Source organism: Schistocerca piceifrons, chromosome 2 (genome assembly GCF_021461385.2).
Source record: "Schistocerca piceifrons isolate TAMUIC-IGC-003096 chromosome 2, iqSchPice1.1, whole genome shotgun sequence".
Classification (NCBI taxonomy): domain Eukaryota; kingdom Metazoa; phylum Arthropoda; class Insecta; order Orthoptera; family Acrididae; genus Schistocerca; species Schistocerca piceifrons.
In genome coordinates, this window is record NC_060139.1 from 165,545,972 (window position 1) to 165,559,716 (window position 13,745).

Sequence of the window (13,745 nt, forward strand, 5' to 3'; positions counted from 1 at the left end):
CCGCAGAGCGCTACGCCCTTGTTTTTGCCGAGCCCTGGGGAAGGGCCGAGGCAGTGTATTTACTGTGCGCAGTCCACTGCGGGGGCGGCAGGTGCACCTGATGGCCAATACATTTGGACCGCAGCTGTTTCCCCGCCTGGAAACAATGTGTGCTCCACCATTACGAAGTAAACAATCTTTCCGCGAGCACTGTAGAGCGTCCAGAGCAACATTGCCATTGAATTCACACGGCCAGGGCGATGGTTTTAATGAAGACCGGTCCCTTCATAGGCTACCCGAGACCGGCATAATCGGTCTCTCTGACCACTCCAAGCATTAGCAGAAATCAAAAGAATGCGTTTTAGGATATGCACCGACAACGAAAAGAGATTTCCTTTTCTGTCCTCTTGTTTGTCCTTATTCGGTAAAATGATGAACAGACAGTTACGAAATCCATATTATTACGGGGTTCTGGAACCAAAACCATGTATTCTACAACGATCTAGAATATATATTCTAGAATTTATGGTTTTCATAAAATCTAACGCACCAGTTTATTATAAAGTGAAGAAGCAATATGGCACCGAGTGACGTAAGTACTTATAATACAGCTGCTTTCCTATTATTTTGTGGCTTCATGTAGGTTAAAAGTAACCATTCATTAATACTTCTGCAACGTATGTCATTTTATGAAGTCTTGCATTTTACATGGCTCTCTTCAGAATTTTTAACACTTCTCCACATTTTTGATGAGTTTTAAATGGCATTACGTCTATTACAACTACGGTAGGGGCGAAACACGTCAGAAATGAACATGGATGTAAAACACGCCAATTATCCAAGTATGGTGGAAGTTAAAAGAGTGAATACGAATTTAATTCAACAATAGGCTGCAGATTATTACAACCGAAATAGAACGTATAACATGAAAAATGATATTGTGACTGTTAATAGTGTTGCTGAAGCGTTCGTTATTGCGGATTCGTAACGAAGAGGCAAGTCATTTACACACATCGCGAAGCTACATTTAAACTTCGTGATTGAATCAGCCACTCAAGGCAGCGTAATTGTATATGACTGCATCTTGATAATATTATAGTAAATAATTTTAGGTGGCAAATAATGTTTTTCTACCATCTGTTGTATGTAACTATAGAGTACCCTGAAAATGTGTGGTTTATCTCTTGTTAGCGAATTCAGCGTAAGCCATCCCACACTGTACAAAAAATAGTGGTGGGGTCTATGAAACACAGTGAAAGTAAATTAACAACAATTCTGAGAGCTCAAGCGATTTTGTAGAGATGCTTGTGATGCTATAAGAAACTATGTGGTGCAGTCGCACGAAATCGTCATTGCTAATGCACTATGCACGAATCTAACATTTCCAGAATCACTGAAAGAATGAACTTGCATACCGTGCTCACGGTTGAATTTAAAGAGGGAAGAGGTGCGTGCAGAACCGTAGCCTAGTTAAATAAACCTAGGCTCTTCTCAAAAAGTGTGTCGAGTTAATACTGCCTGTATTGTTGACGAATGACGTCTGAGAATGATAAACAAACTACTCCAGGGTGTGACAAAAGAGTACAGTGACAACAAAGTTTCGACACATAAGTTCATGAATTATCTGCCAAGATGAATTGAGACACAGAAGTCAAGGGGTATAGGCGACAAATTTTTAGTTTCAGAGGTAAGTGTAGATTTCAGTAGTTAGAGAAGACACATATCTCCGTGACCAAGAGATACATGTAACAATCAGTCTGGTGTTGACATTTAGTGGCTGAACGGAAAACTGCTAAGAGACAATCATATTCACTTTCGAAGGCGAAGGGTATAAGTGCATTTATATCTCTTGGCTACCAAGTGATTTCAAACAGCCCTTTGTTTTCCTGGCTGAATATTCAACAGAAGCTATTTAATTTAAAATTATTATATTGGTTCTTCGTAATTGGTTCTACGTGATTTATTGCTGTCATTTTATTTTGTACACAGCTGGTTGATGTTACAGATGATTTTAAACAATTAAAAATAAGTGCACGTCTGTGGCAAAAGTGTGGACTCTATAACGAGTTTTGTGCATAAAATACTGTACCATCTGTTAAAGAGAGTTACTATGGATTTGTGTTTAATAGGGCCTTCAATCTAGGTTTCCAGACACCTCATACGAATACTTGCGTAACTTTTGAGAGCTTGAAAACTTTGATAGCTCATGGACACCCAAAAATGTTCAGACCCTGACGACTGAAAGGGAATTACATTTGCTTACGGACAGGCAGCTATAGAGGAAAAATACAGGGCAAAAATTGTTCAGACTATAGCAAATAAACAATTTTTTTCAGCCTTCAGTTGCAAGGTAATTTTACTCGTTTACCTAGGTTTCGATTCCAGTAATGGAATCTTCTTCAGAACAAAAAATTAAATTATTTTGTGAGCCAAACACTGGCCATGTCACAGATTAAAAATTAAAACAATAAAGACATGGCCAGTGTCTGGCTCACAAAATAATTTAATTTTTTGTTCTGAAGAAGATTCCATTACTGGAATCGAAACCTAGGTAAACGAGTAAAATTACCTTGCAACTGAAGGCTGAAAAAAATTGTTTATTTGCTGTAAATTTCACAGTTGCTGACACGCTGCAATATGTTAAAGATTTGTTCAGACTATGACAGTTGGGAAGTAGCAATATGTTTTGTCAGAGGACGTTCCCTACACCTATGCTTTCTTGCAGCAGAGCGTATTATGCAAGACAGCTGTGGAACTAGAATTTTTGTACACACGGTGTAGTTTCTGGGCTTGCAAGAATCTCTATTTGGTATGAGAGTAAAGCTGCTCGTTGGTGCCAAGATATTGGTTCCTGTCTTTTACTCTATGTAACGAAATTGCCCACATCAGTTAAACACATCAAAGCTTTTATTGATAACTCTGAGGGTCAAAACAAAAGTACACAAATTGTAAAGTCCTGGTATTAACTTATCCAGAATACACACACTGAAATTGCAGTTCACAAATTCATGACATCTTGCCATTCGTGTATGCAATTTGACCAAGATTTTCGAATTATTTAGAATGGTACCAGGAAAATCCTTGGATTCTTGTACCTGACGAATGGGCACTGCTCAGTTCCAAGGCTAGAAGGAAACTCAAGGAAGTCCAGGTCACTGACAATGATTTCATGACGTGAAATGGAATCAATGATTATCCCAAGACCTCAGTGAAAGGTTTGAGGAAAATGCAGTGGCCTCATTTTCTACAGAAGTCATCCTTCGTCTTGTGTTACAAAGAATCTCTCAGTGAAGAGCTAGAAAATTTTCCAAATGTTAGTAACAAGAAAGCACATCATTGCGGCAGAAATATCAGTGCCTTCCGTGCTCCAGAAATGAATAATGAAAAACGTAAGTTAAAATATCTGAAGTACAGAGACCTACGGACTCTACTTCCCTTTGTGCCACCAGTACAGGATGAATTTTATCAGAAACCTGCACACCGTGAAACTGCAAGGACACTGAAGCCAGTTAACCAGAATCATGAAGAAGTAGATTGTTATTCAGAAAATGAACAGACTTTGAGTCATGTTCAACTCAAGTAACTAGTTACTGCCTGCCATTGAAGTGCTCATATTAATGTCACTATGATCCATGATTCTAAATTAGTAATAAAAAATTACTGACAAAATTCTGTAAAAGACAGGCAGTACATCTTCAAAAGTGTGCAAATAATTACTTTTTCCTTAAGCTGTTAATGGAATTTTCTGGAATGTCTCAACTTCGAACATAATTTACTCAAAACTAAAATTTTGTTACTTATACCCCTTGGCTTCTAAGGGTCTCAACTTCAAACGGTGAAATTATGTAAAACACAAAAATAACATAAAAGTATGCAAACAGAAAGCTCATTACACTTAGTCCATAACACAAGCGTAGTACCAGACGCAACTGGGGAGTTGCTCAGTTTCGAACGAGAACATAAATACCACCCTTCAGAATAATTCGCCAACTACATGGCAGTGCTGATTAAAAAGAGAAGCGGCCTGAAATATTAGATGGTGTCAGGATATATAACATGTACTTACACTGAGGTACGTAGAATCCTTACTACCGAATGTCTGCCACTGTCTTTGAGTGGTCAGCGAATAAGCTACGCTATATTCGCGGCTCTGTGTTTTCTGTAGCGGAAGGAATAGAATACGGTACATTGCGCCTTGCGAAGACAATCGAAGATCTACTTCAAGCTACAACCATGAAAACAGTATGCTAACCCTACATCTGCCCCATTTATGACCTGACGTCTTTGGTTGAGGATGCTGAACGATCGGTTTGTAGCGTGTGGTCCACGTGGTTTCATCGAGTAGTTATTATAACTCTGCTGAATACTTCTGAATCACCACAGTGTTATTTTGCTAGAAATTTCGTCTTTTCTTTCAGTATCGAATCCTACAATCGAAAGCCTGGGACATTCCGTTAGTTCTAACACGTAATGGAAACGAATTTTGTATCTTAATCATTCGGCCTAAGCCTCTGCGGCGTTGCAGATATGACGTGAAAAACGGAGGAACCTTGGAGCCCCGAAAAGAGCAATGCATCATTCAGAGAGAAAAAAATAATGCGGTAGTGGAAAGGTCCTCATATGCCCCACGAGGCACAATGTAAATGTTAAGTGCGATCGTAGTGCTTTGGACTGAGCGACGGCACACGCCAGATGCACGCACACAGTGGGTAGTGTTAGGCCAGTCAGCCTTGCTCCGGTAGGCGGTCCGACGGGGCGCTGACGAGCAGGCAGCGGCGGCCCGCGGGCGGCAGCGCTTGGTGCGGGGGCCCGCGTCAGACGGCCGTGTCCAGCCGGCATCAGACGCGCATCTCGTCGATGGCGGCGGCGGGCACTCGCAGCGCGGGCTGCGGGTGGTGGTGCGGGTGGTGCTGGTGCGGGTGGTGCTGGTGCTGGTGGTGGTGCGGCGCCGCCAGCAGCGGCTGCGCCTCGGGCGGACTCTTGCTGCGCGGGGGCGGCGGCGGCCGCGGCACCGACAGGTGCATCGTCGCAGACCCGTTGGGCGGCGACGCCGACGACACCGACTCGCCGGTGGGCAGCGGCGCCACGTTATTGCCCATCTGCGTGATATGTTGGCCGCCCTGCGAAACAACACGAGATATTATGCACTAATGGCCATTAAAATTGCTACACCAAGAAGAAATGCAGATGACAAACGGGTATTCATTGTACAAATATATTATACTAGAACTGACACGTGATTACAAAAAATGGTTGAAATGGCTCTGAGCACTATGGGACTCAACTGCTGTGGTCATCAGTCCCCTAGAACTTAGAACTGCTTAAACCTAACTAACCTAAGGACATCACACACACCCATGCCAGAGGCAGGATTCGAACCTGCGACAGTACCAGCAGCGCGGCTCCGGACTGGAGCCCCTAGAACCGCACGGCCACCGAGGTCGGCTCACGTGATTACATTTTCACGCAATAAGGGTGCATAGATCCTGAGAAATCAGTACCCATAACAACCACCTCTGGCCGTAACAGCGGCCTTGATACGCCTGGGCATTGAGTCAAACAGAGCTTGGATGGCGTGTACTAGTACAGCTGCCCATGCAGCTTCAACACGATACCAAAGTTCATCAGGAGTAGCTACTGGCGTATTGTGACGAGCCAGTCGCTCGGCCACCATTGACCAGACGTTTTCAATTGGTGAGAGATCTGGAGAATGTGCTGGCTAGGGCAGCTGTCGTACATTTTCTGTATCCAGAAAGGCCCGTTCAGGATCTGCAACATGCGGTCATGCATTACCCTGCTGAAATGTTGGGTTTCACAGGGATCGAATTAAGGGTAGAGCCACGGTTCGTAACACATCTGAAATGTAACGTCCACTGTTCAAAGTGCCGTCAATGCGAACAACAGGTGACCGAGACGTGTAACCAATGGCACCCCATACCATCACGACGGGTGATTCGCCAGTATGGCGATGACGAACTTCCAATGCGTGTTCACCGCGATGTCGCCAAACATGGATGCGACCATCATGATGCTGTAATCATAAATGGATTCATCCGAAAAAATTACGTTTGGCCATTCGTGCACCAAGGTTCGTCGCTGAGTACACCATCGCAGGCGCTCCTGTCTGTGATGCAGCGTCAAGGGTAACCGCAGCCATGGTCTCCGAGCTGCTAGTCCATGCTGCTGCAAACGTCGTCCAACTGTTCGTGCAGATGGTTGTTGTCTTGCAAATGTCCCCATCTGCTGATTCAGGGATTTTCTCTGCCTCGTGATGACTGGGTGTTGTGTGCTGTCCTTAGGTTAGTTAGGTTTAAGTAGTTCTAGTTGACTGATGACCATAGCTGTTAAGTCCCATAGCCCTCAGAGCCATTTGAACCATTTTTTATCGAGACGTGGCTGCACGATCCGTTACAGCCATGCAGATAAGATGCCTGCCATCTCGACTGCTAGTGATACGAGGCCGTTGGGATCCAGCACGGCGTTCCGTATTACCCTCCTGAACCCACCGATTCCATATTCTGCTAACAGTCATTGGATCTCGACCAACGCGAGCAGTAATGTCGCGATACGATAAACCGCAATAGCGGTAGGCTACAATCCGACTTGTATCGAAGTCGGAAACGTGATTGTACGCATTTCTCCTCCTTACACGGGGCATCACAACCACGTTTCACCAGGCAACGCCGGTCAACTGCTGTTTGTGTTTGAGAAATCGGTTGAAAACTTTCCTCATGTCAGCACGCTGTAGGTGTCGCCACCGGCGCCAACCTTGTGTGAATGCTCTGAAAATCTAATCCTTTGCATATCACAGCATCGTCTTCCTGTGGGTTAAATTTCGCGTATGCAGCACGTCAACTTGGTGGTATAGCAATTTTAATGGCCAGTAGTGTATTTTCATGTAACTATCTGCTCTGTATTTACATACGTATTCCCCAAGCCAACATAGGATGCGTGGTGAAGTGTATCCTGTACCGCTGTTAGTCGTTTCTATTATCGTTCCACAGTGTGAGAAAAACGACTGTGTATATGCCTCCGTATGGGCCATAATTTCTCGTATCCTCTATGCGAAATGTATGTTAGCGTCACCAGGATCGTCATGCAGTCATTTTGAAATTTCAGTTTCCTAAATTTTCTCAATAGTGTACCTCAGAAAGAAAGTCACGTTCCCTACAGGGATATATATGTTTAAGTTCCCAAAGCATCTCCGTATTATTCGCACGTTTTTCGAAACTAACGGTAATAAATCCAACAACCCGCCTCTTCATTGCTTCGATGTCTTCCTTTAATCCGACCTGGTGCGGATGCCAAACATTCAAGCATAGCCAGCTGCCATTCACTAATCAGCTACAAATTTTGTCTAAGTCATCTTCTATCATCCTAGAGACCCTCATTTTCGGCACCTTCCTGTACTCCACAGTAAGCAACCGCAGCTTGCTGCCCACTTTGCGCGCCATTTCATTTATGTATACAGAAAATAACACCGATCCTATCACACTACGCTGAGGTTCTCCTGATGATACCATTGCCTCTGATATACACTCGCCGCCGAGGACAATGTGCTGGGTTCTGTTACTTAAGAAGTCCTCGAGCTACTCAAATATCTAGGAACCTTTTCAGTTAGCTCATACCTTTTTTTTTAACACTCTGCAGTGGCGTACCGTGTCAAATGTTTTTCGGAAATCTAGAAATATGGAATCTGCTTGTTGCTCTTTACCCATAGTTCTCAATATATCATGTGAGAAAAAGGCAAGCAGAATTTAATTAGAGCGATGCTTTCAAAAAACAGTGCTGATTCGTAGGTATAAACTTTTCATAGGGAAATGGCAGTTAGTATGGGCTGGTGTGAAGTATGGGCCAATTGTTGTTTCTTGGATCTGGCCCTAGACACAGGAAATAGGCAGTGCTTGTAATAAAGCGCAGACGTCACTCTAACATCTGCTAGAATCTGAGTGATGTGGCTGTTAATTTTCTGTCACAAGCAAATGTAAGGTTTTTTGCTGAGCATCGAAGTTGGTGAACGGTGTAATTTTCAGCCAACACGTTAAACATTTGAAGGAAAGAAGTAATATTATCATAGCGGTATTAATATTTAAGTCGTCTAATGTAAATTGCAGTAAATTTATAAAAGCCCACTCATTCAAGCTGGTTTCCTTTCCCGCCATACTTTACTGTGCAGTGTTAGTCGGGTGGTATGGGCTTTAACGAAGTCGCGCAATAATGGTCATAAAAGCAGATCTTTTTGTTTTGTTTTTAGGGAACGATAGTAAGATTCAGGAGGAAGCCTGCCGGTAACGGTCGAGAGAAGTGATTTTAGACCGCGAGGAAGGAAGCAGCTTCACATGCTTCAGAACGCGAAATAAACGAAATGGCTAATGCTGTTCATTTTAATGTTACTAGACCTAAAATGCTTGGCGATTAGGGCAGTTGTAGGCGAGCACCAGACATCTATTAAATCTCAAACGGAGTTTTTCAGAGCAACACTGTCTGTGGAAATTTTTTAAGAATGGTGCCTTCAGTGTCAAAGACGTGACTGATGTGCACATGAATTTTGTGCAGGCATTGAAGAATCAGTGTATCACTGTTGCTACTATTACAAAATGAAAAAAATAATGAAACAGATTTACAATGAAAACTTATTTTTTACTTTCAACTACGAAAATAATCCAGCTATCATTTAGGTAACTTTCATGGTGTAAATGAGTCAAAGTATTATTTTCCTTAGCAAAATTTACGTCTATCTTTGAAGTTGTTACCTTAAATGTGCAATAGCCACGTGCTTTTAATACTAGTACAACCAGAGTACATTTGTTTGTGAATCATAAAAATACATTTTTTAAATCTAAAAACCTATATTTTGTTGTATGGGTCATACTGTCCTACATTTTTTTCTAACATATCAAATTAAAAATTTTAGAAATCTTTTCTTGCTTTGTGTCATTTAGGTTACAAATCTTTCTTTCACCATTAGCACCAAAACAAATATCCAAATGAAGGTTTTATGCACCTCTACCTCACTTCAAAACACAGAAGTTTTATATCAGTTTTGGCGTAGATGCCACACTAGCCACCGTTCCCCTACTGAACTACTTCCATAAAGCAAACCAAATGTGCACGACTTGAGATGCCCTACAGTCCGTTTTTAACTACGGCCTTTGCCTGCTCCCGCTACCGACACACGAATGCAAGTCCGGCGTTGTCGGCACTCATTGTTAAGTGCCACTTCCACTGCGCAAAGCACTGTGCCTGCCAAATCTCAATCAAGCGTTACACGAATGTTTCGTACAACATTTATTTACCCGTGCGCTACAACGTGACGTAAAGATTGTCGATAAAGGAACATAATGAAACACGATAGAGATATACACCACAAACGTTTCATAAGTTTTACGGGAGTTTTCTAGGGGATGAAGACTTTAAGCTTAGTACTTTTCACGAGTTAAGCCTTTCACTGCCACTGAGACGTGTATGTGACAAAATAGCTTATCAGAGAGAGGTGGGGTTTTGCTGTGTGTTATTGCTACGTATCACTGTCCCTCGGGGAATGGGAAGCTAGCTATTAATTTGGCAGAATTACTATACCCTGCAATTGTGGATTGTGCTGTCTTCAAGTTTCACTGTTAACCCTTTTCTCCATTCCTTTCCGTATTAGCGCATTTAATTAGCTAGCGCCTGCAGACACGCAACCAGATGAACAGGTTTGCAAAGTGAGCAGCTGTCGCGTTTTCTCCGGCAATGCACGTCAATAAAATATCACAAGTACTGACGTTTTCCACGGCACAAATCGCGCCACACTGACCACCTGAAATTTGAGTTAAAAAGTTAAAGAAATTTTCTATCCACTGGAGTGCGTATGTTTCCTGTACATCTTCTAGTTTTTGGCAGCCTCCTTTGGAAAGCTCACAGGTACTTATGAGCAATTATATGACATAATCTTTGTCGCTCAAACACGTATAAAACAGAATTACTTCCAATTTCAGAACAAGTCAATCTGATGGTCTACCTATGGGTACTCCACTTAGTCCTATACTATCTGAAATTTTTGTGAACAATTTCTAACAGATTTTCTCACAGAAAGAGCAACTCAGTTGTAAAATTAGGCATCGGTTCAGCTATCTGGATGATGGATCGTGTTCTGGACCGGTACCCCTAGACAATACGGTGTATTACTGCAACATCAAACTCGCAACACAAGAAAATTCACTTCACAATGAGGCTGCGAGGTTCTTCTGTAAATTTCTTGTGGTTTAATATAGATATTAGCACAAGAAGGCACTTATTTAGCATTTGCAGATAAAACGCAGCTACATATACGGTAAACCCTGCAAGCTCTCAGAGCCAAACAGCCACAAACATGCAGTTTTCCATTCGATGGTGAATCGCCTTGTATCTGTTCCATTATCTGAATCAGCGTTTCAAAGAGAACTACAGACCATCAAACACACCGCTTCCAACTGTCTTTGACCTGATTGATAATGCACTATGAAAAAATAAAACGCGTAGAATTACGCCACTTCAGCACGCTGGCCAAGAGCAGTTAGTCAGCAGTTGTTGAAAAAAATCACCTGTTGTGACATTGCAAAAAGGTTAAAGTCTCGCCACCAACGGCACATCAAAGTTTTTAACCAACAGTAGAGACGAATTCCAACACTTGGCACAGAGTGGGGTGTATGAAACCACATCCACGATTTACTGGGCACTCAGGCTGGTATGTGGCAGTTACTTTATCTAATACGAAAGATGGGGATAAAGGAAGATAGATTCAACCTTTGCTGGTCATCTTTTAAGCGAAAACCATTCATATGACGTATAACAATAAGTTTTACACTCTGTTGAGAAAAACAGAAAGGTGATCCTGCCGGAAGTACTGGAAATCAACAAACACATGACACAGAGGGCAGCTTAGTATTAAATTATTAGACTATGTTTTCCTGTTCCCCTTTCCTAAATTAAGTTTTCGTTGGAAATATTACATTAAATTCGTATATTCATCTTATTTTTCATCAGCTGATAAGTGTATCTTCACATAAAAGCTTTGTTTCCCCCTTTTTAGGGTTCCGTGTCTCAATTGGTAAGAACGGAACCTGGATCGCTTCGTTGTCCCTCTGTCCGTCTGCCAGACTGTTAAAAACACTTTTCCACAGAAACAGGTACATGTATCGAGTTGAAATTCATGTCACATATTAAAGTATACCGTCCCTTGGAGGGCAAGAAACTGAAGTTTCTACACTAATCTAATCAAAAGATACGGCCATTTATGTCACATATTTTAATGCTCGCAAACTCACTCACCAAAACCTATAGGGTCTTCCTGTTGGCCTGGAATCATGAAGTTTGGCAAAAAGCAAGGTTTCGCAACACAACAAAAGGAAAAATCCGAAAACTAAATTCGAAATTACGTCACACGAAAACAAATTTTTCCCATCCGTCTGTTAAGACCCCTTTTTCTCATGAATGGGTAGACATATAAAGTTGAAACGTATGCCACATACTAAGGTCTATATTCCCTTGCCAGTATAAGTAACGCTAGCCTCTAATACGTTAAGTGCAAAAGTGTGAGATGTGTTCTGCCCAAAAGCAAGCATGAAAAACGGCTTCTTCTATGTCCCTGTCAAACGATTGGTATACAGTATAGATCTCTATGCTAGGTATACATTCCACCCGTGACCTTCAAAATACATACTATTTATTCTTTCTTCCGGATAATACAAATCCGGTGAATACCATCGAATATAGCCAAAAACATGTCCTTTTTTTCTCTTGACGGTATGGACGTACATACTGTGTGTGACACATCTCGATAAATGTTATTTGGCACTTTGTTCAACAAGTTTCCCTAATAATGAATGAAATAAACATTATATTCTGTACAACTAATCTGCTATTTTGAGGCAAGAGATTATGTTTTTCACTATGAACAGGGATTTCTACCATAAAGTTGACACAATACGTGTAATACACAAAGTAATATTCCACTGTGGTAAAAATTTGGCTCCTTGTCACGACTGAGACGCACTGCAGACCTTACACACAACACATCGTGACTGATAGTCACACCAAGCAATTTGGAACAAAATTAGGTGTTCATCTACTGCATGTTTCCTAATAACTTGAAAAGAATTATCTGCTATTAGATCTCGTTTCTTTTTTTTTAAGCTGTCTATCTGACTAGATTCTTTGTCTTCTGAGATTAAAGACAAGAGATTCTTCTTCATAAACCTGCGTTAGGGTCCTCGTTATAGTGAACAGACAGTTTACTGAAATTTACTGCTTCTTTTTCCTTCGTTAAGTGATAACCAGCTTATTGCAATGGAGTTCATCTTCAGATGGATACATTTATCTTACATGATGGCTGTATGAGCGTTTTCTGTTGCTGTGGCGATGTCCAATAGTGAACAAAACACACACACACACACACACACACACACACACACACACACACACACACACACACACAAAAAAAAAAAAAAAAAAAATCAGTGGCAGCACTCACACTTCACAACAAAAAATGTTGCTTTACTACTTGACACGCATTTAATCAGAGATGCTTGGTACAAAAGTACTATTCAAAAGTCAACCAGGGAATCCATCATAGGACACTGCACTCGTTACGTAAAAATATATCTACATTACTAAACACCTAACACAGTTCATTGTTCATAGGCAGTTCCAGGTTACCACTGTAATGAGACTGATTAGTACATTGCTACTATTTAGTGCACAGCTCGATATATCCCATAGATTTAAAATCCAATCCAATAAGGAGCAATCACAAGTTTCAAATTTTTACTAGTATTGTATAGTTTGACTAAAATAAATAAACTGGTTATGTCACATAGAGACTGTGTGTTTAAACAGGAATCTAATATTATACAGTCACTTAAAACAGATTGTTATTTGTTGCATTTACTCTTGAAGTCATTGACATTAAAAGTGTTATTTAGAGACTCTCGAACTAACTTCAGAAATGACTGTCGCTAAGTGCCTCTTTTGTTAATGCCGAAAATATCTTTGTCTTTTGAGGTTTGCTTCTGGCTGGGAGGAACTTAATGACATGTCCTGCTGAGACCTCTATGTTTGACCTTGTTGCTGTACACATTTGCTGGAAATATTGTACTTTGAATTGTGAAGTATATGCACTGATGAATCAATTCAAACACTGATTAGTTCTACAACTGATAAAATAAACTCAACAAACTTCTGCCATACTTAAGGATGAACCATGCCACAAGACACTGTGCTAACACCAAAATGAAACCATAATGGGTGTTGTCAAACAAGGTAAGTCAATGTAATTACTTATAATTATCATGTTCAAATCAAGAGAGGCGTTCTAATCAACTTTTTGATTCAGCTTTTAAGGAGTTGAAAACATTGATGCAAAAACAATTCAATGTGAAAAAAGCTAAGTTCGCAAGTAACATTATAACATTAAATTTTATTGATTTTAAAGAGAGGTAAAGGTTAGAATATGGTGGCGCTCAGCTCAGATTCTTGTGATACATGTATTAACTGAATGAAAATATTTATACTATTGGGACAAAAAGACACAATGCATTTTAAGAAATGACGTATGACTATATTACAATAGCAACAGATGTGCAACAGCATGTGAAGTTAAATAAAAGTTTAAATATCACTGTACTGTTAAATATACTAATTTACTGACATTATGGATAGTTGGTGTGTGAAGAACAAAAATATATGTTGCGATAGAAAATCTATGAAATGAGAGAAAAGAAGTGGCTGAAACAGTGTATGAGAGGATT

General features: G+C 40.9%; 1 protein-coding gene across 1 annotated transcript in view; it reads right to left on the minus strand.

Annotated features, from left to right (window-relative positions):
- Positions 1-4,937: 4,937 nt before the first annotated feature.
- Positions 4,938-13,745, minus strand: part of LOC124775219 (neuroligin-2-like) — a gene marked incomplete at both ends in the record, with an annotated part of 253,190 nt that continues 244,382 nt past the window's right edge. The window contains one exon of the mRNA XM_047250057.1: positions 4,938-5,099. Within this exon, the coding sequence (XP_047106013.1) occupies positions 4,938-5,099 (162 nt within the window). The remainder of the gene's footprint in view (positions 5,100-13,745) is intronic.